This window comes from Cebidichthys violaceus, unplaced genomic scaffold (genome assembly GCF_023349555.1).
Source record: "Cebidichthys violaceus isolate CVI_PGR_0920_01 unplaced genomic scaffold, fCebVio1.0.p SCAF_8, whole genome shotgun sequence".
In the NCBI taxonomy this organism is placed as follows: Eukaryota; Metazoa; Chordata; class Actinopteri; order Perciformes; family Stichaeidae; genus Cebidichthys; species Cebidichthys violaceus.
Window position 1 is genome coordinate 6,559,835 of NW_027176964.1, and position 22,895 is coordinate 6,582,729.

The 22,895-nt window shown below is 40.6% G+C and overlaps 5 protein-coding genes and 1 non-coding gene across 10 annotated transcripts; 2 read left to right on the forward strand and 4 right to left on the reverse strand.

The window, feature by feature from the left end:
* Positions 1-25: 25 nt before the first annotated feature.
* LOC137866036 (caspase-8-like) lies at positions 26-6,498 on the reverse strand. Its single transcript, XM_068701673.1, has 12 exons — positions 6,347-6,498; positions 5,423-5,579; positions 4,022-4,197; positions 3,797-3,902; positions 3,293-3,422; positions 3,155-3,207; positions 3,019-3,070; positions 2,767-2,831; positions 2,563-2,674; positions 2,249-2,376; positions 1,030-1,418; positions 26-502 (listed from the first exon to the last, which is right to left on the reverse strand). The coding sequence occupies exons 2-12, from the start codon at positions 5,528-5,530 to the stop codon at positions 367-369; spliced, it is 1,455 nt and encodes a 484-aa protein (XP_068557774.1). The 5' UTR covers positions 5,531-5,579; positions 6,347-6,498; the 3' UTR covers positions 26-366.
* A 348-nt stretch (positions 6,499-6,846) lies between these two features.
* On the reverse strand, positions 6,847-9,825 carry catip (ciliogenesis associated TTC17 interacting protein). Of its 2 annotated transcripts, XM_068738218.1 has the most exons (9): positions 9,528-9,825; positions 9,094-9,279; positions 8,926-8,981; positions 8,688-8,774; positions 8,235-8,402; positions 8,020-8,144; positions 7,613-7,689; positions 7,414-7,481; positions 6,847-7,257 (listed from the first exon to the last, which is right to left on the reverse strand). In XM_068738218.1, the coding sequence occupies exons 1-9, from the start codon at positions 9,643-9,645 to the stop codon at positions 7,069-7,071; spliced, it is 1,074 nt and encodes a 357-aa protein (XP_068594319.1). In that variant the 5' UTR covers positions 9,646-9,825; the 3' UTR covers positions 6,847-7,068. The 2 variants fall into 2 exon arrangements, with proteins under 2 accessions (XP_068594319.1, XP_068594320.1); XM_068738219.1 differs by lacking the exon at positions 8,688-8,774.
* A 418-nt stretch (positions 9,826-10,243) lies between these two features.
* On the forward strand, positions 10,244-12,612 carry LOC137892554 (SH2 domain-containing protein 1A-like). 2 transcript variants are annotated; one of them, XM_068737800.1, is made up of 4 exons: positions 10,244-10,584; positions 12,037-12,097; positions 12,213-12,360; positions 12,527-12,612. In XM_068737800.1, the coding sequence occupies exons 1-4, from the start codon at positions 10,325-10,327 to the stop codon at positions 12,547-12,549; spliced, it is 492 nt and encodes a 163-aa protein (XP_068593901.1). In that variant the 5' UTR covers positions 10,244-10,324; the 3' UTR covers positions 12,550-12,612. The 2 variants fall into 2 exon arrangements, with proteins under 2 accessions (XP_068593901.1, XP_068593902.1); XM_068737801.1 differs by having other exon boundaries at positions 10,249-10,584; positions 12,216-12,360.
* Positions 12,613-14,152: 1,540 nt separating this feature from the next.
* On the reverse strand, positions 14,153-18,912 carry LOC137892553 (interleukin-13 receptor subunit alpha-1-like). Its single transcript, XM_068737799.1, has 10 exons — positions 18,847-18,912; positions 18,281-18,354; positions 17,912-17,964; positions 17,666-17,820; positions 17,341-17,516; positions 15,863-15,987; positions 15,569-15,713; positions 15,326-15,431; positions 14,681-14,762; positions 14,153-14,561 (listed from the first exon to the last, which is right to left on the reverse strand). Exons 2-10 carry the CDS (start codon positions 18,345-18,347, stop codon positions 14,475-14,477), a joined length of 996 nt encoding a protein of 331 aa, XP_068593900.1. The 5' UTR covers positions 18,348-18,354; positions 18,847-18,912; the 3' UTR covers positions 14,153-14,474.
* A 712-nt stretch (positions 18,913-19,624) lies between these two features.
* Positions 19,625-19,696, reverse strand: trnae-cuc (transfer RNA glutamic acid (anticodon CUC)). The gene has a single exon. It is a non-coding gene; the product is annotated as a tRNA-Glu (tRNA).
* A 170-nt stretch (positions 19,697-19,866) lies between these two features.
* On the forward strand, positions 19,867-22,831 carry LOC137892552 (caspase-8-like). Of its 3 annotated transcripts, XM_068737798.1 has the most exons (7): positions 19,917-19,933; positions 20,047-20,175; positions 20,537-20,883; positions 21,027-21,061; positions 21,345-21,453; positions 21,803-22,340; positions 22,500-22,831. In XM_068737798.1, the coding sequence occupies exons 3-7, from the start codon at positions 20,544-20,546 to the stop codon at positions 22,669-22,671; spliced, it is 1,194 nt and encodes a 397-aa protein (XP_068593899.1). In that variant the 5' UTR covers positions 19,917-19,933; positions 20,047-20,175; positions 20,537-20,543; the 3' UTR covers positions 22,672-22,831. The 3 variants fall into 3 exon arrangements, with proteins under 3 accessions (XP_068593897.1, XP_068593898.1, XP_068593899.1); XM_068737796.1 differs by lacking the exon at positions 20,047-20,175 and having other exon boundaries at positions 19,867-19,933; XM_068737797.1 differs by having other exon boundaries at positions 19,873-20,175.
* The last annotated feature ends 64 nt before the right edge of the window (positions 22,832-22,895 follow it).

Genomic DNA, 22,895 nt, shown 5'->3' on the forward strand with positions numbered 1-22,895 from the left:
TCATAAAACACCAATACAAATAACGTGTATATCAAGGGCAGATTTATGTTAATTTTCTCTTAAAATGACACTTTTCTCAAATAACACATTGTTGCTAACCTAAATCATATGGGAATAATCGTAAACAATTCAAAAAGGACATTTTCTCTGAGTGGCTTCGGCAACATTTTATATGCCACGATGCTTTTTGATTAAGAGACATACAATTCTCAAAATACATACACAGACATTCAAATTCATCAAACCAGGTGTGCTGTTCAGTGAGATTAAAAAGACCAGACAAGACCACATCCATACACACAGCAAACCAGTCAGGTCTCAGCAAAATTTGGCACATTCTCAGCTTTGCACTTGGTTCCGGTCAGCTCACACATATTTAAGAACGAGCTTCTTGGTGAGGGTGTACTTGGGCTGTGGCATTTGTTTGAAGTTTAAATAATCTCCTTTGCCGACCTCCCTGTTCACACGTGTCAGCACAGTGAGTATATCATCCTTCTCCGAGCTGCACAGAAAACAGAGGAATCTTGTTACAAATCGTAAACATTGCTCAAATTGTGGATATGTTTTAATAAAACATCAAGACATATGACATCAGCAGCACAGCAGATTTATCTGAAAACGCCAAAAGCACACCAACAGAAACAGCGACAGAATTATGGTCCCTAATCTGGGAAAAGAGGAATTTTCTCTATCAAAAGCTGATTGCATTAATGGTGTTCCAAAAGGTTATGGATCACGTCAGACATTTAGGCCTACTGTAAACACTGTTGACCTGTATATGAGCCCTACTTTTTAACTCTGAATGAGGACTCTTTTTTTAATACTTTGGGAATGCTGTACTTATAAACATGAAGATGTCACCCACAGCACAAGCAAGCATAAGTGCTCATTCTTCATGAAAGAGTCTGTGGCAAATCTGGGGTCCAGCCTGGTTTTAAATAATGACTTTTGTTGGCCAAACATTTGCCTAAACTGTAGCTGGACAAAAGGCTCAACAAGCATCATCTTAAACTCTGGAGGGTCTCTCACCTTTCTGCTGACCTCATCAGCTGTGAGCACAGCTGCTGGATGTAGATGGAGCCTGTGAAAACATTTCGAAACGACTTGCACTCTGGCACGGTGGCCATACCCAGCAGGAAGTCGGCCTCCCAAGGAACAGTCTCGCCGTTCACAGGACCAGCGTCTTCCTCCAGACTCTCCCTGACCACCTGCTCCTGTTTTGGCATCGGGGGGCACGGCACGGCTCCTCTCTGGTAGCCGCTTCCCTGACACGCTTGGATGAAGAACAGTTTGGGCTTCCCTGCCAAGGTGGGTGCCCCGCAGCTGGTGAAGGGCCGGGTCAGTTCTTTTATGAACACCTTCTGCTCATCGGACCCAAAGACACATTCCAGTTCTCCATGGGAGAGCACGCACACCACCTGAGATCAGACATGTTTTGTGTTATTGTGCTACGTTTCAATGTAACTTGGATTTTAGATAACAATTCCCAATGACACTTTAATAATAATGTTGTTAAGTTAAACATTAGATTGTTTTGTATTCAAGTAATCACAATCAGTCACAGAAACTTGTAGGTTAACTACACTTTGACAAGACTATTGTAAATACTGTTTCAAGGTAATAGTTCAACATTTTTGGGAAATATGCTCATTCCCTTACTTCCAGAAAGTTATAAGAAAAGATCTATACCACTCTCACGTCTGCTCTATAAGCATGAAACTATAAAAGGGTTCACAAAGCTAATTTTTAGACTTTTTAAAGATCTTTTTTATACCACATAAAATGCTATTTAATACCTCTTATATTACTTTCCCAGCCCTTTTTTGGAAAAATTTAATATCAATGTTTTTGAGGCGTTTTCAAGACTTGCAGAAACACTGTATAGCCAGCAGCTAGATCGTTAGCTTATGTTAGCATAAAGCTTGGAAATGGGGAAACGGCTATCTTGGTCCTGTCCAAAGGACTTCTTAAGCCCACTAATTAATATGTTATACCTCAATTGTTTAATCTCTCCAAGAACAGTGTAAAATTGACGAGTTCTGGTTTTATGTGCCGGACTGTTTCTTGCTGCTGGCTGTCGCTTCACATTTTCCGTTCAAACATGAGAGTGGTATTGATCAATCATTCAAAAATGACAAAAAAAAGTATTCCCCAAATGTCAACCTACTGTCAAACTATTCCTTTAAAGAGCCAAAAATAAAGTGTTGTCACTGATATTACAGCCCTGAAGGTGTGTGACACTGCTCACCAACGCATCTTCATCCAAAAAATTCCGTGAGCCCAGTTTCTGTAGTTCTTGTCGCATGGCTTCTGCAGTCAAGTTGTTGTGTACCAACACAGTAAAGCCAAGGCGGCTGAACACTGTCCTCAGAGCCTCTGTGTCACATAAAAGGGAGACAAATTGATTGTTTTTATATCATCTTATCTTATATTATCATCAAATCATGTGTGATAAGCATCAACTTTGAGGATCCTCAACCTTGAATGCTGCTCGGTAACTCATAGATAAACAGTACATAAACAAACCAGATCACATGGTTGATCAATAACAGGGAGACATACCCACATCCTCCTGAGTCCCTTTTCGTTTTCCCAGCACTGATCCCAGGAAGTCCTCATTATTGATGACCACACACAAACCACGTGGTTTATGAATCAGAGCATAGTAGTCCGTCTAAGGGGCACAAGCACAGCCACATAGACAAATCATAAACATAATTTTGTAATAAATGAATGAAAGTTATTTGTGTTTGAGTGAATGGTTACATGATCAGGATGAGAGGAGGACTCTGTATTTGGTTCTGCATCAGAGCAAACACTCATTTCTCCATCTGAAGAACAAAAGCAGAGGTCTATGCATCATTAAAAACAATAGCACAAGGGGGAATATCTACAGCAGTGAGGGGGGGTGGAAGGCTAATCCGTAATAGAAATTATTCAATGTGTGTGTGATCAATGTGTGTGTGATCAAAATGAATGGGAAGTCAGTGAGTCATACAGAGAAACAGAGGGACTTACAGGGGGACTGACTTTCAGATATCGACACATCAATAGAGGGGTTGGTGACCCTCTGTAGGAACAAAACAGAGTTAGTTTTCTTTAAACTGGCTCGTTATAGTACTAACTGTATACAAACACACATTTATACACACACCTGGTAATCCATGCTGACATGAGATACTCTGATTTGAGGCGGCTGTGTTAGCCCTAAAAAGACAACAATCATTTCATGAGTTTCAAAGTTATGCAATATTTAAATGTGTACATGCTTGTGTGTAAGTGCATCTCATACTTTCCATGTAGTGCCGTATCATCAATGCCAGTTGTTGATCCAGTTGCAGCAACACTGTATGCAACTCTTGAAGTTTTGTATTCGACAGTAAATCTTTCTTTTCCATTTCAGCAAACACATCCAGTGCCGTCTGTAATCAACAGAGGAGACTGTGTGTAAGGCTTTGCAGCTGCATCACAACTACATCTACATCATGAGCGGCTTATACTGTACTTGTTATGGTACGGAAGTCATACTTGCTTATGTGATGAAAACTATAACCCAGTTCCTATTTGTCAATATATAAATACAACATTCAACAATTTCCAGGTAGTGTTATTAATGAATTTTGGTTGGAACTGTTGACAGAAAAAAAACGATACCTTAGTACACTGATTACAGTGGAGGGAATTTAACATTTTATTATTAACTATATATTGGATTTTTTACTCAGAGGAAAGTGAACTCTACATGTCATCATTTCTTATATAAGCTGTGGGTGCGGAAAAGTGTGCGTGTTCTCACATTGCATGTCTCAGTTTGTCGTCTGCCCAGCTGGTCGCTCAAAAGAAACTTCATCTTATCAAGATTTTCCTGAGTCATGTCCTCATACACCTTGTACAGCATCACCCTGAAAGAAAGAGCAGAAGCCTGGAAAGGAGAGAAACAACAGACAAGAGACTACAACTGGGAATAACGCTGTATTGTAATCCTGGCGTACAGTAAATGTATTTCTGCCTTTACATGTACCTGTATTCTGACAGCATGGGATTTGCGTCGGTTTCTTCCGGTCGCCTGCTGTCTGTCTCCAGGAGGTTGAGGAGATCTGTTCGGCTGATAGTTTGGAGGAGGTGATAAAGGAACAAGTCGTTCTCCAGCAGACCTTTTTCTTCCAGTCTCAAGAACAGCTTTTTTGCATCCGTGATCTGTATGAGAACAACCAGGAAACACACAAACAAACTTTTGAGAAGACAAACTTTAAAAAGGGAACAACATGCAACAGCTGAGAATATTAGCGGTGGCAGAGAAATTTTGTCCATAAGGCTACATTCACATTACAGGACTTAGTGTTCAATTCTGATTTTCCCCCCAAGTCCGATCTTTCTGCCTAAGCTTTCATATTAATGTTTGAAGAGAGCCATATCCATCTATCTGGATTATTACCAAAGCCAAGGGCAGCTTGTTAGGCTTAACTGACGAGAGGTTAACGTCACGCTGCCGTAGTGGTATCGGGTGCAGTTGTATTGGAGTTGTATTACGAGTATGAGTACATGAGCACAGTATCGGACCTGATACCCAAAACCGTTTCCTACCGTCCGAGAAAAACCTCTTTTAACATTTTGATAAATTTAACGGAGCCAAGATTACCAGCGAACATCTACTCCCTCTGAAAGATAATTTATGATTTATTACCACTCATAAACAGACACCAACTCATTCAGTGAACATGATGTGATGATGATAATGCTCATCTACCTTAACAACACCGTGTACACATTCACATAACTGCTGATTTATTAAATCGGAGTGAAACATGAGGAAGAATTTAGATAGCTTAATTCAGTAATATAGAAAAAAGGCTTTTTTTCCTCAGGTAACAAACATTATCAGTGTGATAACCAATGACGCATTAATAAGTTCTGTGAAGAGAGAGTTTCTTCTTCTTCTGTAGTTTCAAAGTACCACTTCGACACTGTATGGTGAGTGACCTGCACAGTAAAGTATGACTTGGAATAACACACTGAATTCCGATACGACTTTTCTCACAGAGGTTGATTAGGCAGTGATGGACATGTGAAAGTAGCCCAGATCTATTGGGGGGGGGGGGGGGGGGGCAGATTTCTGTGTCCACCATACTCTGAAGAAAATCAGATCTGTGTCACATGAGAGCAAAATAAATAATCGGATTTGGGACGCAATTGCTTGTAATGTGAATATTTTATTAATATTGTTTAAACAACAACATAAAACCATAAAACACTTATTTTGCTGTATGTAGAATATCTGCTCAATAACACACTGACTTAAAGAAATAAAAAAAAAAACTCAACAAAAACTGTCCATAGTTACTGATCAATGAGTCATTTTCTTTTCATCAGACATGGGGTTGAGACAGGAGCAAAGATAACACAACATGGTGTAAGTACTCACTCCCTCCAGACGTTTCCTGTTGACAACATCTCGACACAAGAAGCAGAGAGATGCCACCTCAGAGGACTCCAGCTCCTCATCTATGCGAGACAGCTTCAGCCGATCCATCACAGAGCCGCTCCCTCCAGCACAGGCCCGGTGCTCAGCTCACTGCGCTCTACGGGTTATATATCAGAGAGACAGAAACATCAGAGACAGGCACAGGTACAAAGGAAAAGTGGGCATCTGTTGGGGAAGCTAAAGCAAGAGAAGATAAACACAACATGAGTTGTGGCTGAATATTTTAGAAATACTGATTTATGCCACAGACAATAAACACATCAGAAAGATCTCTGTAGACATATTGTAGAAGTACTCATTAAAGCACTTTAATCTCAAAGTCTACGCAGTCTGGCTATGTATAAGACTAAAATGTATTTCAGATGGTTAACATTCGTGTTTGTGGTATATTATTAATCTTGTTTTCCTTATTTTGTTATTGATTTTTAACTTTTACTGTTCACTTCCTTGTTCTTGTTTTGATGACATTTGCCTTTGGAAAACCACTTAGTTATCTCGTATTGTTTAAATATCATGTACAATTATTACCATTCGTTTATTATAGTAATGCTACAGGACAGGTCATAATAGTGTTTTGTTTTTTTATCACTGAGTGAACTCACAGGATGTAACGTGACAGAGAACAACAGCAGTCCTGACGTTTGTTTTACTTCACAAAATGACAATTTTAAGTTTTAAAAATTGTAACACCCGGATGACGCAACAACAACAATGTTACAATCAAATTCTATTAACGTTAACATTCAATTACAGTCAACAGCCAGACCTTTGGGTTACTCGATAGACTCTAACTTACAGTAAGTTAGCTCGCTAACGTAAACTTCATTCCTCACAGGTGAGAACATTTACGACGTTGAAACTTACCGCTACCAGTTTACGTCCAAAAAGCGAAAAGAAACGTCTTCTGTAGTTCAGTCACAAATATACTTTTTGGCAGCGAAACACAAATAAAGTATTGGCAGTAACACTAACAGTTCTTTTCTTGTGTTGTTCGTACGCCGCCCTTTGCTGGTTTCACTTTCAAAGGGACAAGGTGTCACTTTTTAATATAATGGTCGCTTCCGCTTAAAACCTTCAAAAGAAAAGCTATGTTTATGGTCAATAAACTTCAGATGAGCCTCCGTGAAGGGATTCATTGCCAGTCTACAAAACTGAGCAACAGGTCTAGTTTAATCTATTTGGTGAAGGCTGTAACACCCTTTTCATTGCGTAACTTTTTCTTTCTTTTGAATTTTACACTTTTATTTTGAAGACGGACAGCTGTTTCCGGATTTGACGCGTCTCAAACCATTGCCCAGACATGCCTTAACTACTTTGACCAGTAGTTAAAAGTACTGAAACTAAACTACAAACACTGTTTGAAACAAACCACTTTATTCAGATCACAAAAGTTATTTTTAACAAGATCACAAAGCTCAGGTGGTTTTAAAGTTACTGCTCCTCCCCACCACGTTTCCTTGTATAGGCTACTACCAGTCAAGTGTTACTTATGTAACCAAATGCAATTTTAAAATTCAATCTCAAGTTGAAAGGATAAATGAAGCTGTAAAAGGCTGTTTTCAGCATGTAAACTATGTGGTGTGCTTTCAGGGTGAGGGGGCTTTCAGGCTTGGTTCTGGAGGACGGCGGGACTCAAAAGGGAGGAAGTACTCTCTGGCAAACTGGAACACGTCATTTGGTTTTCTCAACAGCAAAAACTGCAGGAAGTCAGATATGAGGGCACGGATCTCTGGATGCTGTCTCAGGTACGAGGCATGGTCCGCCTTCAGCTCCTCCTACCCCAACGAGACATAAACACACATTCACATTCTGTTCTGTTTGAAGGATTTATGGGGTGAGATGATGATGGGATACATATTGGATAAGGAGGCAACATATTCTTCAGACAGTCTGAATAAATCTCTTTATAATATGAGAACATTATTGGTTACCTTTCTGTCCAAAAACTTGGAGCGCATCTGCATGTCTTCTTCCCAAACCAGAGGGATCTTCTCAAAACCTAACACACAGACAATATGATTGACTACGTTTCATTAAAACGTGTATATGTGTGTGTGTGTGTGTGTGTGTGTGTGTGTGTGTGTGTGTGTGTGTGTGTGTGTGTGTGTGTGTGTGTGAGACAGTGGTTACCTTTTTCTAGCTGTGAATGCAGCTGCAGAAGCCTCATGGTGACCGGTGATCCCACCTGCACCCTGCTGGCCATGTGCCTGCTCAGAGAACATCAACTCAAATTAACTTTTTATTTATTTGTTTATTGATAAAGAATAGATTTACAATGTGTTAAAGTCACAAATGCATGCACTTGTCAAAGGATGCAGGTGTATTTTTAACAGTATGCCATGAACATACACACACACACACACACACACACACACACACACACACATGAAAAACAAACAAACAAGACAAACACAAGCATAGAAATGCCATGAAATGAAACAGGTACGGTCTCTAAAGGAGCTGCACACACAGTGATCCACATTGTTAGACTGTCTAACAAGTTTAGGAACCCGAGGATGTCTAGTCATTGAGCTTACCCATCAGCCAGGAAGTAGCACTGCCAGGTAGTGGGGCTGTCCTCCACAGAGTCAACGATCCTCTCCACCCCAAAAACCTCCACAGTCTCATCCCCAACCTGCAGCTGCTTCAGACCCAGCTCGCTCTGGCCACAGAGAAACAGGTGATCAGAGTTCACTATTCAAACAAGACACCGAATGACCAAGAGGTCTGTCTCGTTGACATGATTACTTACAAAAGTGGTGTGGATGATGTGTAATCCCTGGTCAAAGGAGATAAAGGTCATGTGCTCGGGCACCTCCTTCCTGAGAGCGAGCAGGCGCATGAGCAGCAAGTTGGATCCCTCGGTAACGAGGCCGTTTAGGTCGGACATGGGGTAAGAAACGCTCTCCATTATCGTCTCCTGTATACCCACACACAAAAAAGAATTAGCACTTACAGTAATTTCACAACAGCAAGTTTTGTTGACATCTCCAATGATAAATGTTTGTCTAAAAAAAGACATTTGAATCCAGATTTCACAAAACGGTAGAGGTACTTTGCTTGCTCAGCAAGATGTCAGGTTTTTAACCATGCAAAGGTCATCATATTAGCATATATGTCACATCAACATGTGTAGAGGGCCTGGGGCTGATAGATGCTGTTTTTACAGTTGATGCCTAGCCCACTCTAGAGTTCCTTCTCTCACCTCTCCCACAGTGATAACTTTATTGATCAGCATCTGCCCGTCATGCTGCACCATGTGACACCTCCTGTCCAAACTGTGACCCTCAAGCTGAAAAGGGGATTCAATGTGTTCAAATGAAAACAAAACAAAATCAGACAGACGTGGCATAAGAACGAAAGGCAGTCAAGTGCCCCGGTACAACGTTTTCACTTCCCTGCGTGTTAAAATGAGACAGTGTGGGAAGTTTGCGATGACTCACCTTGACATACTCGTGGTAATCTTCCTCCAGCACCTCCAGCTCTGTGGTTAGGTAGGCTTTAACGGACAAGGATGAAGGACACGAAGAAAAAGGGCATACGTGACACATCTGTAAATAGACAACACTATGGGAGCAAACCTGCCTTTACAGCCCCTTTCCTCCCCTCACTTGTCACTGTGGTTCCACAGGGGGAGTCATCGATGGCTCCCTGGCTCTGAGCATGCAGGAGCATACAGGGCTGCTGGACTCTTCGGGCAAACTCCACCGTCACACTGAACTTCCCCAGGTCTCGGCCGCCCTCTGACACAGTCACTAGAGAGTCTGGAAACACACACTTCAGCAGCTCTGCAGGCTCTGAGAGAAAGGAGGGGGGGATTTAAGTTTGAGCCAAAACGGACAGGTTCAAATTTTCTCATGAGCATTTTTTCCATTGTATTTTTTTGCACACTGCTCCAATGAAATGGCCTAATTGTCAAAAGACAGTCTGAGGCAACTCGAGATGTGCCAAAACCAGGTGGTGCTAACAGGCGAAGCCTTTACGCCGTTTCTGTCTCCTACCGACGCTCCAAGCCTGCAGAGTTAACGTTATACTGGCAACTCACCAACGCTGGACATGAACGTGAGCGCTTCGTCAGATGCGTTCAACTCCACTCCGAGGTCGAGTCCCTCAATCCCGGCCAAGGCTCCGCCAGGTGTCTCGTCTTCCAGCGGGGCTTCCATCGTTACCGCTGCCTTTGTTCGATTGCAGATACTTCGGGTAATAACAGCTTTACTACACTATTTTTTATTTTTTGTTGCGAAAGATTGTTAACGGATTGTTTTGGAGTTTTTATGACACGCAGCTTTTTTATGTTAGATCTATCTGCAGCCTTCTTTCCAATACGGAAGTGAGGACGAACAAATGTGAGTTGTCGTGGCAACGACGCTTTAGTACCGTACAGACGGATGTATGTGCGCAACCGAACTTGCACCAAAAGCAAGTGCACTCAGACCAATCCTATACGTTGGTCATGTTAGTTGAATCCGCTTTAAAATACTCCATGTGTTTTAGCTATTGTTAAGATTAATAACAGAAAACTTCGAAAGAATGGCAATAAACAGCTTTTTTTTTTACATTATCATATACTTATAACCATTAAATGATGTTGTATTCTGCTTGATTTATTGTTAGCTTTATCTTGTAAAAGGAGTAAAGTCTGAATAAGTATTTGCTCTAAAAAAAAAAAAAAGTTTTGTCTTTGAATAAAAGCTCTGGTGTCAGCGCCAAAGCAAACCACAGATGAATGCATGCATGTTAGTGTGGGTTGGCTGTGTTTGTCTGCACGACATCCTGGTGGTGTAATAAAGCTTCTGCTGTAGTCCAACTAACAATATATCAGGCCATTGCAGGTGCAACTGCATGACAGAAAAGTGTGAAAACCAGAAGAGCTTTTCCTGTCTCACGTCCTTTCACACACTCATCTGCAGCAGCATCGCGCTCTTGAAGCACGCGCGGGGAGACAACAACATGGAGAGGGAGGGGATGCTGGTCCGGTCTATTTACTACGGGAGAATCGGAAGCGAGGCCACGGAGAGGCTGCTGGAGAGATTTGGACATGACGGCAGCTTCCTGTTGAGAGACAGCGAGACCGTGCGGGGGGCCTACTGTCTGTGTGTGAGGTGAGCTGGGAGAGCGCGACCAGAAGCGACGAATTCCCTTTCGGTTATGTCGCACCTTTGTTAGTGCGAATATTTATTTAGATACATTATCATGTGCAGACAAGATGGGAAAAGTGCTGATGTCGGGGCTCTTACACAATATTTCGTGAAAGATTTTTTTCCAAACTGTGAAGTACTTGTATTTCCAGTGATTTAAACAAAACATTCAAATAAAAATGCGGGATAAGTATACGCGTTTAAATAAATTGTATTATAGTTTTATCTCTTACTTTTGTTCTGCTGTATTTGTATTCATATACAATATATATATATATATATATATATATATATATATATATATTTATGTATACTATATACTATAAATATATAGTTATAATCTTTATTTGGGAGAAGAGAATGAGGAGTATTATGAGCCACACCCTGCTGATCTGACACAAAGTCTATTTTCTGTCTCAATGCGTTTGAAGGCATTGCATTCCACTTTTAGAGGAAGCTTGTGTTGCTGTTGATAAAACTCTACTACAGTAAAACTCAATTTACAGCAGCAAGAGTAAAAATACAAAACACGAATAATAAAACCAGATGAAACAGAAATAACTAGAATCCAAATCTACAGTATGTTCACTCTGTATAAACCTAAAGGCATGCACAGTATATACTGACAGTATAGTGAAGGAAGTACTTTAATGTAGTAAAAGTATATCTCAAAATGAAAAAAGGCTGTTAATAGTAAAGGTCCTGCATTCAAAATATAATGCTAATATTTGGTATTAGCAGCTAAATGTATTTACAGTACCAAAAGTACTCCTCATGCAAAATTGGTCTGTTTAAAGTGTTCCAGCACTATTAATATGTGTATTGTATTCCTAATTCATGCAGCATCTGAATGTTAATTTAATCTATAACAATGCATATTTTATAAATGATCATGTGTTTTATGTGAAAAGTGTACATTACTGTAGCTGTCAGATGAATGGAGTGAATAAATAGTGTAATATTTCCCTCTGAAATGTAATGGTGCAAAAGTGTAAAGTAGAATCAAATGGAAATACTGAGAAAATGGACTTAGTTACATTTCACCACATGCATGTACCTCGGACAATACACATATTAAACTATGCTCCAATAAGTCTTTCCTATTGACAAACGGGTTATTTCTTTGTCTCACAATCCGAGCAGGCCAGACTTTGAAACATATTTACATAAATAATCCATATTCATCATTTTTAAAGATAATATGAAGAAATAGCTTCTGAAAAACGCAAAAATATAAAGATTGGAAATTGTACAGAAGTTCCAAATTATTATATAATGTAACTTCACTCCAGTGTGTCGAACACAAAAGTGAAATCAGTCATCCTCTTCCCATTTCAACATTACATTTAATCATCACATTGTAACATGCGAGTGCACAGATTTTACAATCATTCAGAACTCCGTCGTGTTTTGCAGGAAAGCGCCGTTTGTGCACACCTACAGGCTTGTACACTCCACGAACGGCTGGTGTCTTCAAGTGGGTGAACATCGCACATGTCTGCACTCACACACACACACACACACACACACACACACACACACACACACACACACACACACAAGGCTGTTTGTCATGGTTTGTGTGTGATCAGCAGGACCCAGGAGTCCGACCGCAGAGTTTTGGGACTCTGGAAACACTGATAGAGAATTACAGAAGGGGTGCAGCCTCTGATGTCGGTGTAGCTCCCCTCACGGAACCGCTGGACAAAACACAGCTACAATACAGCAGCTTTGGACAAGGTATGGCACGCACACTTATCCAAATCTGGTCCATGCAAACCAGGCACAAAGACGCAGAGATACTGTGACTTCAGTGTGTGTTTTTTTCTCTTTGTGGTGCATCAAGGAGTTCCTTTTCAGTCGGTCTCGTTCAATCCTAACACATCCTCAATGGTGTCCTTCACAGATTGTTTCTACATGGAAATGTGAATCAGCAGCAGCTCGGTCTATTGAGGTCATGTCTTCAGCCTGGCAGACCGACCCCATTAATCAGGTGGACTAACAAGATGGCAGAAAGCAGCATCTTGTGGAACAACAAGGGTCTGTTTGCTGTCCATCGTATCTTCTCAAATGTATTTATTTTTTTGTGGCTCTTTAGTATCAGTAAAAAAAAAGTACTCAAGAGTACTTGAAAGTCATTTTTTTGTTTCCTAATGAGTGTGGGAACATAGTTTTTTGTATAAAAAACACAATCTGATGCTGTGGTATTGTGAAGTTTCGTGTCATAAGAAAGATATTTTAACATAGTTGTGGTCATGTGTCACCATGTTTTTTTTTTTCTGTTTTTTAATCTGCTTGGGGAAGTCTTGAGTACAGTGATCTATTTGATCTGTGCGGTTTGTCAACATATTTGATCTTATCTTAACCCGAAGCCACTGTAGCAGAACAGAGGAACCTGTGCAGAACAATACAGGAAATGTAGCGTTGCAGGAAAGGCAGGTCATAAAATCTATGGTGGGCACCTCATCATGCGGCTTCATTCATTCATTCATTGTTGCAATGCAAGGTTCTTCTCAGTCATCTGCGATATCCAACCTACGTGTACCTGCTTCACCAGTGTTACAGTCAATCTACCCAACTGAAACACAGTGTTTTCTCCAAAGTTCCTCCCTGACAGTTCCTCTTAAACGCTGCGCACTGTGAATATAAAGTACTTTGTTGTACATGTCACATTTATCACATTTTGACACACACTTCACTTATTGCAAACTTGAATCTGAACTTACATATTTTCAGTCTTAAGTATCTGCAAGGTATTCCAGTCAACATTTACTATGCCAATGACTTCAACAACTTTGAAGCCTGTCTGTGGCCTTATAGGAATTACCATTTGACTTGAACCTACAATGATGTGGTTACTGTCAGAGAGCTGCAACAAGCTGAGTCAGTCTGAGTTCACTGCTGCTGTCAAAAAGTTCCTTTTTGCTTTGACAGCTGCAGTGTTTCTGTTCATTTTTGCCCCCATGTTTTATTTTCTGCATCTGCTGCCACAATCATGTCAGGTTTTTCTTAGCATGTCAATCCTTTACGTTGTGAATTGATGTCATCTGTGCTTGGAATCTCCTGTCTGTGTTTGAAAGTCAGCTCTGAAACCAGACTTGATTTGCTCTGATTAGCTCCGAGTTGGCTTTATGAAACAACGTGAACCAGGTTCAGTTTGTTTGTTAGGCCCAATCATTTATTCTCTGAACTGACGAGGTGATCTCTGCGGCCATGTACTAACTAAGAAGAGGGCTAAGCTAAGCTAAGCTAGCCTCTGTGCTTTAGCTTTAACAGATATGAGAGTGGTATCAATCCTCTTATCTGTCGGTCTTCCAAAAAGAGAATAAGTGTTTTTCCCAAAATGTCAAACTTTAATTGGTTAATAACTCCACATTTTGTTTAATGGTGGTTTGATGCTCTTTTTAAAAAAAACTTCTAACAATGGTATACTCACGCTTTTGTATTTGTGAAATTGTTACATGTTTGTCTCAATGTTTTTCCTTTTTGCCGTTATTTTATAAATTGCATAAATAAAGGTTGACTAAAATAATTCACTTTAAATGAGCATTTGATATTTCAGTATATCACTCAACTTTATTTCACATCCCAAAAGGTATACACATTTAGTAGAAGCACTATAGATCTACGTTTCAAAACCAGCTAACCAGCAAGTTCAGGCAAAACTAATGTATTTCTTCAAAACTTGTCACTGGACATGTTCCCCTTTTTTAAATTAATAACAAAACAAAAAATCCACAGCACGATGACGATGCACACTTATACTTATTGCTAAATAGACTGGCCTGGCGCCGCATGGCAGTAAGATGTTCCTTCTTTTTCAAACTTTTTAATGTGTCCTTCCCACATTGCTTTTATAACATCTTTTCAGGCTTTTGCTCCATATCCTCCACCTTTGTGATCTCCTCCACAGGCTCGGCTGGCGGAGCAGAGTGGAAGAGCTGGAGACAACACAACACAAAAACCAAAATGTTGGCACCATTTGGCCACACGTGTGTTTGTGGTTGAGTGCTGAAGTGTGTGGTGTCAGTGGGTGTGTACAGTATGGGTGTGTACTTACATTGAACGTGTCACTTTTTTCCAGGAAACCTTTGTACTTTGGCGGGGGGCGGGGAATCGGAGGAAACAGAACCTTAGACACCCTGAAAAACACACACAAAATTTGTACAAACATTTCAAACTCATTCAGCTGCCATTTGCGATGGTTAAAATAATATGTATTTTGTTTTAAAACAAATAGTTGACCAAATAAAGTGAAACTGCCACAGAAAGGAAAAAAATGAAGCACATGCTTCCTTTATTGTCTTTTGCATTTTCTTTCTTCTCGTGTTTTTCCCCTGTTTGTCTGTTTTAGAATTGTGCGGGGGTGTTTCTCTATAAACCTTAAGGAAGTCTAGGGTGGATGTTTTGCATTGACTTTTCAGACAAAAAAGCCTCTTACTTCTCCTTTCTGTGTTTTCTCACTTAACTTCACCCATTCTGTTGACATCTGGGTCACTTTTGTCTGTCGTCTGACACTGTTTCACATTTGAAAGGGAGGACGGAGTCCGTGGCATCAGAGACAGCTTAGCAAATAAAGCGTGTGTGAAGAGAAATCTGTGAGGAGCTGTGTTGCATGTAAAAATCTATGCGCGTGTGTGACTGTGTGCATGAGTCACACATCAGTCAACAGCTTAGTCGTTTATGTAGAGACAGACACCTGTACCTCTGATGGCGCAGCAGCAGCAGCACAGCCAGGAGGATCATGGGTATCCCAAGTGAAATCGAGACGATCACCAGAGTGCTGAGTTTGTAAACTGACGGTTCCACCGCTGAAAACAGACCGACACACAGAGAAATATGACATAGTGGATTCAGACTGATAATCAACTGATGGATGGAGATGACAAAAAGTCCCCAGCCTTTGGTGAAAAGAGTGGCCGACATGACTTAACCAAACAGCACTCACTGATGGTGTGGCTCCAGTCACTCCAATGGGAAGAGACTTGGCATGCGTGCGTCTTCCTCGTCCTCATCCTCACTCTGTAGGTGCAGGTGGGGTCTGCATTGGGCTCTGTGTAAGACAGCGCGGCGGTCAAGTGTTTGGGTATTTCCTGTTTTTGAAAGATAAAGATTCGCCAGAAACACTCAGCAGGTTCACCTCGTTTAGATTGTTCTTGTTTATGTGCACCAGAAGATAATGCAATAAAGGGCACTGCATGTGTTGTTTATCAATAATCAACATCCATATCCATACACATACCTGGTCGCCCATGTCCAGCTGGTATTCAAAGCACGATTCATCTCGATTTTGGGGCAGACCCCATGTCACCAACAGGCCTCCATCTCTGACTGATGCAGAGATATTTTGGGGTGGAGGCATGACCTCTGTGGCACACACAATCAAAAGAATTAGTCAAAATAAGTAATAAGAATTCAGTTGGCGGATCTGTTGTGGAGTCTCCACAACCCCTCCCTCTCTGCCTGCCTGTTTGTCTGCTCTGCTCCTTGTTCTGCAGATACAGGGAGTATGGAGCTGGGAGGTTCATCTGCTTGTACCTGCACATCTGGGCTGGGCTTTTAAAAAGACATAAAGGACTGTCCTTCATGGGAGTCTCACTCTCTCTCAGTAGGGCCTGCTGCATCCACCTCAGCGTTCTTCCTTGGTTTGGTTTGCTAAACCATGTTGTCCCTCATCCACACATCTCTAACTTGACTGATGTCTCTCTTACTTACGCACACCACCAGTTATTTTATATGTTTGTCAATTTGAGTTAAATACATAACTTTTTGAAGGATACATCTGTGTGTGGCCTCCCTTTTTGGTATTCGGTAATCGGTATTGGTATCTGTGGCGTGCGCCTAGGTGGTGAAACAGCTTCAATTGAAGACTTTGCTTTATCACTTTTGCTAGAAACAACGATCAGCTATTGAAAGTGGCTGAGCATTACAGTGTTGAGCTTCCTCAGAAGTGGAATAAAGATGAAATGTTGGCCACATTAAAGGCCCAGTGGTTCTGCTGTAGCTTCCCTCGGGGTGAGTGGGTAAGTGTCTAAGATAGCTCCCGTTCTGACTGGACTTAGGGTTGGGTTGGAATTTGCGCAACAAAAGCATTTTTTTGCTCTGTAGTAAGAAGGGTTAAGACCAGATGCCAGCCTTTAAGAAGCTCAATACCTTCTACTGTTGATGTCTGCGAAGGGAAGCAGACCCAGGCAAAGGTTTATCCAGCATGCGTGACCACAGATGGCTTTGCTTCCCAGGTACCAGGGTTGCTGAGGGGGTGTCCTCGAGGGTCAAGACATGAGACTGCATGCAGGTTGTATAGACATGCACAGATTCACATTATGTGAATCTGTGCATGTCTATACGACCTACTTAACCTGCTTACTTAATGTGATGTAATGTCTATTAATTGTATATTTTTACAAACCAAAGCAGTGATTAAAGACCACTGCCCTGTGAGATACAGTGCTTGGCCCAGTTAGCATCAGCTTCTTTATAACCAGTGTGTATTTGAATGTGATCCTTAGTTGCATTGATTGTTTTAGGTATTGGGGTGGTACTTGGTAGCTGTGGTTGCATATTTGGGGATCCTGGAGTCTCAAAGGGAGGGGGTGTTTCTAATGTTCCTCTCTAAATAAAGGCCTACCTATGCATTATTCAAACAGTGGATGCCATTGAATACCATCTGTAGTTTGCGGCTACTCAACAACTCAATGACGGTTTGTCTTGGAGTATTACCTAGCATGTCTATCTCGTATCCCGAGGTGTAGACTGTCCAATTGCCGCGCAGGGTTATGTTGAAGTGGAGGATTACGTACGACCACTCATGCTGGTGCAGAGTCAAAGACCTTGATCCGACTCTCTCCTCAGACGAAAGGTACAGATCGTGAAACGCTCTATCGTCATCACAGATACTGAGTGAATAGACAGAGAAAGAGATACACACTCAAAACCATTTATACATTTTTAACATGCCTGTTTTGTAAATATACATTAACATTCAAACATGCTCATCAAAGCTATGCCATATGGGTAATGTTTAACTTAAGAAAATAATGAAAACCTGATATGGACAAAGAGTTGAGCATCCTTCTCTAAAGTGTGGAATGACCACGAGCAGTTGAGTTCATTTGTTGGGTAATAGAGGCAGCGAAAGTTGTCGTCCACCTTAGCCTCCTCGACACAATGTACCTGCCCCGGAGGACTCTGTGTATGGATCTGAAACAGTTTCACAGGCATAAAGAACAGAATCTAGAAATGAAACACACATGCATCTGTGTGGAAGTTAAAAGAACATTTTGATTCTCACGTTGCCCGGGTCCTTTTCATCCTGACAGACATCTGGAGTGTTGGACTCCGACTCTGTTATTAAAAGAGGACATATATTATCTAGAGTTAAAGCATGAGGGGAAACTCAATTAAAAGCCTTGGATTGGCATTCAAATTCAAAACACGTACACCTGCAGTACACTTTGCTTGATTCATCAACATTTTGGGGTGTTTTTCTCTTAATCGGGGTGATGGAGGATTTCATTGAAGACTGAGTACAAGGAAAGCTGAAATTGCAACACCACCCTGATAAAAGCAAGATATCCAAAAATGTTTGTCGAATCAAACATGGTGTGCTAAAGAAGATCTTTGGGACATGTTTTAACTTAAATATCCATGAAGTACCCACCACTTTCTGAGGCCCACAAAACCAGCAAACAGGACCAAAGTATTGGACGGACAGGAAGCAGCTTCATAGCGAACCTAAGGGGTTTTACACACACTCAAAGACAGATACACCGACATAAACCCGTACCACTGAGCAGAGAGAAGCTGTTGTATCAGTTCTAACCAAGTAATTTCCTGACAGTTCACACTTCCCCTTTTTAAATGCTTAAATTTAGTGACCAACATCTCGTAGGACATCTCAATGGGAAATAATCAAATACAAACAGCTTTCTGTGTATGAATCTTGATTCTCCTCATGGTTCTCTTCAATTGTGGGTTTTAACAACATACACATTTCCACTGCCTAAGAAACCCTCTACGTTTTCTACAGGAAAAAAAAGAGAAGAAAAAAAGTGCATCTGTGCTTTGTTTTGTTTACACGCTCAGCTATACTACTCTCAAAAATGAGGAATGGTCAAACCCATGACTAGGTATAAGCTTTCTTTTGAATACAATCTAACACAAAATCCTCTAACAGTATAAATTACAGTACCATTATTGTGAAAAGCATTACTAAGAAGCTGTTACCTGCTACTGTCCTTCCACTCTGTCGCTGCCTGTCAGTGCTCTCAGTGACTGAAGACAATAACGCATTTCTGGGGAAAGATGAAGCATGACGTCACATAATGTTCAGTGCTTCAGGAAACGATGGGTTTCTTCCTGTTTCTTTATTATATTGTCTCATTCATATGCCGCAAAAGATTTCAAACACCATATACTTCTGGTTACATGTCTTGATGGTAAATAATATACACCAAAAACTAAGTACAAAGACTCAGTCAATAACTTTTTTAATAAAATTGGTAACTTGAAAAAAAAGAAAAAAAGAGTAACCAAATCAGTATGTTTTTCAATAAAACTAGTAACTTTTAAAAAGCTGCAGAATCATTGACTTTTTGAGTAAAATTGAGAAGTTTTAAAAATATTTGTATTTATTACTCTGGCTACTAAAATTGGATACTTTGTAAAACATTACCAAATCAGTAACTTTTTTCAAAACGTTTAATAAAACTGGTAATTTTCTTAAAAAGCTGCAGAATCATTGACTTTTTAAATAAAATTGGAAATGTTTAAACAATTAATATATTTTTTTATAATTCTTCTTGTAAATATACATTTAACATTAGGTTAACACATGACCACTACCAGCACTACGTTGCTACCCGATAACAACTGAAAACATAAATTACAACAAAATGAAAAACAATTCCAGTGATGCTTTCCATAAAAGGTGACCAACTATTATTTTTAACATAATGATCAATAACAATTAAGTTCTTGTTAGCACAACGAGACCAAAACTTAGTTCCCTGACCGGGAATCGAACCCGGGCCGCGGCGGTGAGAGCGCCGAATCCTAACCACTAGACCACCAGGGAGAGTTGTTAACTTCGAGATACACATTTGCATATATAGAAAACCTCAGCGTAGTTGTTGTGTTTTTGATTAAACCAACCTGTTGTCTAAGTAAGACTCATTGTTGCACCCTGTGGCCAATGGTAGGCTAACACCACGAGCAGAACTGTGTTCCCTGATCCTTCCACAAGGGCAGAAATGAGCCCAATCAAGAACCTACTGCGAGTCGTTACTACTCAGTGCTCCTTTTCCAAGAAGCGGTAAGCAAGCTTCACATCGTATGCTAGCCTACTTACTCGGTGAATTGGTTGCACATGGTGCATAAAACCCGAGTGTTTGAAACGCTTAATTGAATAGCCTGTTTTAAATTCAGATACAAGCTTTGTACGGATATATAACTACCGAGTTTTGATAACGAAAGCAGCTTGCCACAGTTATTACGGCCACGAGGACAAGGAATTTCCCAGATACAACCGAAAGTGCAGGAAACAACTTCCTGACTGTAAGTGACCAAATCTTAAAGTTATTACCTTTGTATTGTTGGAGCTGGGCTGTAGTTTCGAAGTACAGCAGTCAACTTGCGGTACTTTGAATGCCGTAATCGTAGAAAAGGAATATATCGTTAATTCCAAGCTACTTGGCTACATTATAAAGCCAACTCATTGAACTCACTTATTACAGAGTAACGCTTGCTGCTGCGTTTGGTAAGTTGTCAGAAATGAATCTCACTCATGAGTGAAGTACACAATGATTCATTGTAATGTATAAGTGCCGTATATGTTACAAAAACATCTCAGTTGTCACAGATTGACTGTATTTCCTGGTGTACTTTACTGTTTCTTCTTTTTGTCTCTATTTCTCAGATTCAACATGTCAGCCAAAGAAACGGTGAGACGTAATAAGACAGTTATTCTGGCGACTTTGAGTGGAGACCGCATGCTAATCCTCAACAAAGTTTATGAGAATAACCTGATAACTCAGCGTGAGTACAACAACCTTAACAGCATCAACAAGGAAGATGTAGAGGGCCACGTCGTTAGGCTCGTGGACAAGCTCATGAACAAAGGTGAGGACAGCTGCAAAGCCTTCCTGAACCTCCTGCAAACTGATGCGGAAATTATAGAGACTTACCCTGAACTGAAGAGCATGCAGTTGAATGACACCTGCAGTTTAACCAAGCCTGTCCAAGCTTGTTCAGCTGATGACAGTGGTACGTATGATTTATAATGGTATAATAGTTCTGGTATTGAAATGACTCCTATTCAGCCTAAAGTGTGTTTCACGTTCACAAAGTGGACGTCTTAAGGCTGCTATGTTTGGAGGTGTAATTCTGTTCCCCTCTGATTTCCTCAGATGATCTGCCTCCTGAGAGCAAGAGACCAAAGGAGGTGAGGTATTAACATTGAAATAGCACACTGTGCTGGCGTCAGTGTTTTTAGTTATTCTTTGTTAGAAAGACACATGAAATGCTTATGATCCTGTTTTAACATATAGAATATTAGCTCCGTAATGTTGTCATACATCATCAATTTAAAACTAGTAAAGAAAAGCAAAGGTACCTCTTTAGTAAAAGTCTTTGAGCATAAAATATTGAAATGGAAAACATGATCCACCCCAGTTAGTTTCTTCATCCTGTGTTTGTGTGTCTGGCTCCACTGTTTTCATGACAAGCCATATGAGTTGAACAGCATTCCCACCGGCCTCTGTGTGATCATAAACAACGAGAATTTCGAGGCTAGAACGAAGAACAAAAAGAGAAAGGGAACCAACATAGATGCTGGTATGTTACATTTCTACTACAAATAACGTTTCTTTTTGCAATAAACACTTGAAATGATGAAGGCACCTGCAAATGACAAGGTAGTACAAAATGTAAACCGTACTTTGGTGTTTCATTTTTACCTCTTTACTTAAGATTTCATTAAACTTATTTACTTTTTACAAAATGTACACAGGATGTCGCATGTGTACAGATTGTATAGCCCTCTGAGGCAAATTTGTGATTTTGGGCGATACAAAATACATTTAATTTAATTTAATTACAGAGTGGACAGATTTACACAATTGTCCTGTTTGTTGGTGGTTGAAGCTTCACTGTTTTTTTTCTTTTTTATGAAATTTCCCTGCAGTAAGTTTGGCAGAGGTGTTCAGCTGGCTGAGCTTCAGAGTGCTGATGTGTAAAGACCAAACCAAGGACCAGATGGAGCGAGTGCTGAAATGCTTTGCTTCTCAGAGCGACCTCTCTCAGCTGCAGGAGTTCAATGTTGCGGAGTGGTCTGGCAGCGGATTCACTCCTCTTCAAGAGGCTCCTCGACATGGCGATGCCTTCATCTGCTGTATTCTCAGTCACGGACGGAAGGGTGAAGTCATAGGTGTTGACGAGCAGCCCCTTTCCATCAAACAAATAACTGGAACATTCAAGCCGACCGCTCAGCCGACCCTCGCCGGCAAGCCCAAAGTGTTCCTGATCCAGGCCTGTCAGGGAGGGCAGACACAGCGTCGAGTGTCATTAGAAGCTGATAATTCTCACTCGCCATCCATCCCTGAGGATGCTGATTTTCTGGTTGCCGTTAGCTCTGTTGAAGATCATGAATCATACAGACACCCCACAGATGGGAGCTGGTTCATCCAATCTGTGTGTCAGCAGCTAAAGGAGGGCTGTCAGAGGTAAATGTGAAACTCGAAAATGAATAAATAGTTAGTGAAGTATCCACACTATGTTGTAGATCTGATGATGTAATCGATTAGGTCAAGTGTATACTGTACACTTGACTTAATAACTATGTGCCCTGATATGGATAATAATATGTTTGTATATCGTTTTAGGAGTGAAGACATTCTCACCATCCTCCGCGACGTGAACTATGAAGTGGGCCAGAAAGAGGATTACATGGAACAGAAGGAAGGGGGTTACGTGAAATATAAGTTAGTAAAGCAGATGCCTGAATTTAGGGTCACCCTGAGGAAGAGACTCGTGTTGTCTCCACATCGCAACTGAAGCTTCGTCGCCAAAATTCACGCAAACTCATTATGCTCGATGTCTTAATTAAGGACCTATAATTTACTCTGGGGGAGGGCTTTCTTAAAATGTACTCAATCTTGTATCAATCAAAATCTTGTATTTTTATCACATTAAACCATTTACTTTTATATTTTCACAGATTTGTGTTGTTGTTGTTTTTTTGTTGCTCAAAGTATGATAATCATTGGTGGGTCCATGTT

Excerpts from the sequence above, each read along its gene's own strand:
- LOC137866036 (XM_068701673.1), bottom strand. The coding sequence starts at position 5,530 with ATGGATCGGCTGAAGCTGTCTCGCATAGATGAGGAGCTGGAGTCCTCT. Across the intron at positions 2,675-2,766 it reads CCTCCTCTCATCCTGATCAT|ACGGACTACTATGCTCTGAT; the intron begins GTAACCATTCAC and ends TGTGCCCCTTAG. Across the intron at positions 503-1,029 it reads CTGATGAGGTCAGCAGAAAG|CTCGGAGAAGGATGATATAC; the intron begins GTGAGAGACCCT and ends TTTTCTGTGCAG.
- catip (XM_068738218.1), bottom strand. The coding sequence starts at position 9,645 with ATGGAAGCCCCGCTGGAAGACGAGACACCTGGCGGAGCCTTGGCCGGG. Across the intron at positions 8,145-8,234 it reads ACATCATCCACACCACTTTT|AGCGAGCTGGGTCTGAAGCA; the intron begins GTAAGTAATCAT and ends CTCTGTGGCCAG. Across the intron at positions 7,690-8,019 it reads TGCTACTTCCTGGCTGATGG|GCACATGGCCAGCAGGGTGC; the intron begins GTAAGCTCAATG and ends TTCTCTGAGCAG.
- LOC137892554 (XM_068737800.1), top strand. The coding sequence starts at position 10,325 with ATGACAGAAAAGTGTGAAAACCAGAAGAGCTTTTCCTGTCTCACGTCC. Across the intron at positions 10,585-12,036 it reads GCCTACTGTCTGTGTGTGAG|GAAAGCGCCGTTTGTGCACA; the intron begins GTGAGCTGGGAG and ends CGTGTTTTGCAG. Across the intron at positions 12,361-12,526 it reads ATACAGCAGCTTTGGACAAG|ATTGTTTCTACATGGAAATG; the intron begins GTATGGCACGCA and ends TGTCCTTCACAG.
- LOC137892553 (XM_068737799.1), bottom strand. The coding sequence starts at position 18,347 with ATGAAGCTGCTTCCTGTCCGTCCAATACTTTGGTCCTGTTTGCTGGTT. Across the intron at positions 17,517-17,665 it reads CAACTCTTTGTCCATATCAG|TATCTGTGATGACGATAGAG; the intron begins GTTTTCATTATT and ends CTATTCACTCAG. Across the intron at positions 15,432-15,568 it reads TGACTGGAGCCACACCATCA|CGGTGGAACCGTCAGTTTAC; the intron begins GTGAGTGCTGTT and ends GTCTGTTTTCAG.
- LOC137892552 (XM_068737796.1), top strand. The coding sequence starts at position 19,872 with ATGAGCCCAATCAAGAACCTACTGCGAGTCGTTACTACTCAGTGCTCC. Across the intron at positions 21,062-21,344 it reads AGAGCAAGAGACCAAAGGAG|CCATATGAGTTGAACAGCAT; the intron begins GTGAGGTATTAA and ends TTTCATGACAAG. Across the intron at positions 21,454-21,802 it reads GGGAACCAACATAGATGCTG|TAAGTTTGGCAGAGGTGTTC; the intron begins GTATGTTACATT and ends ATTTCCCTGCAG.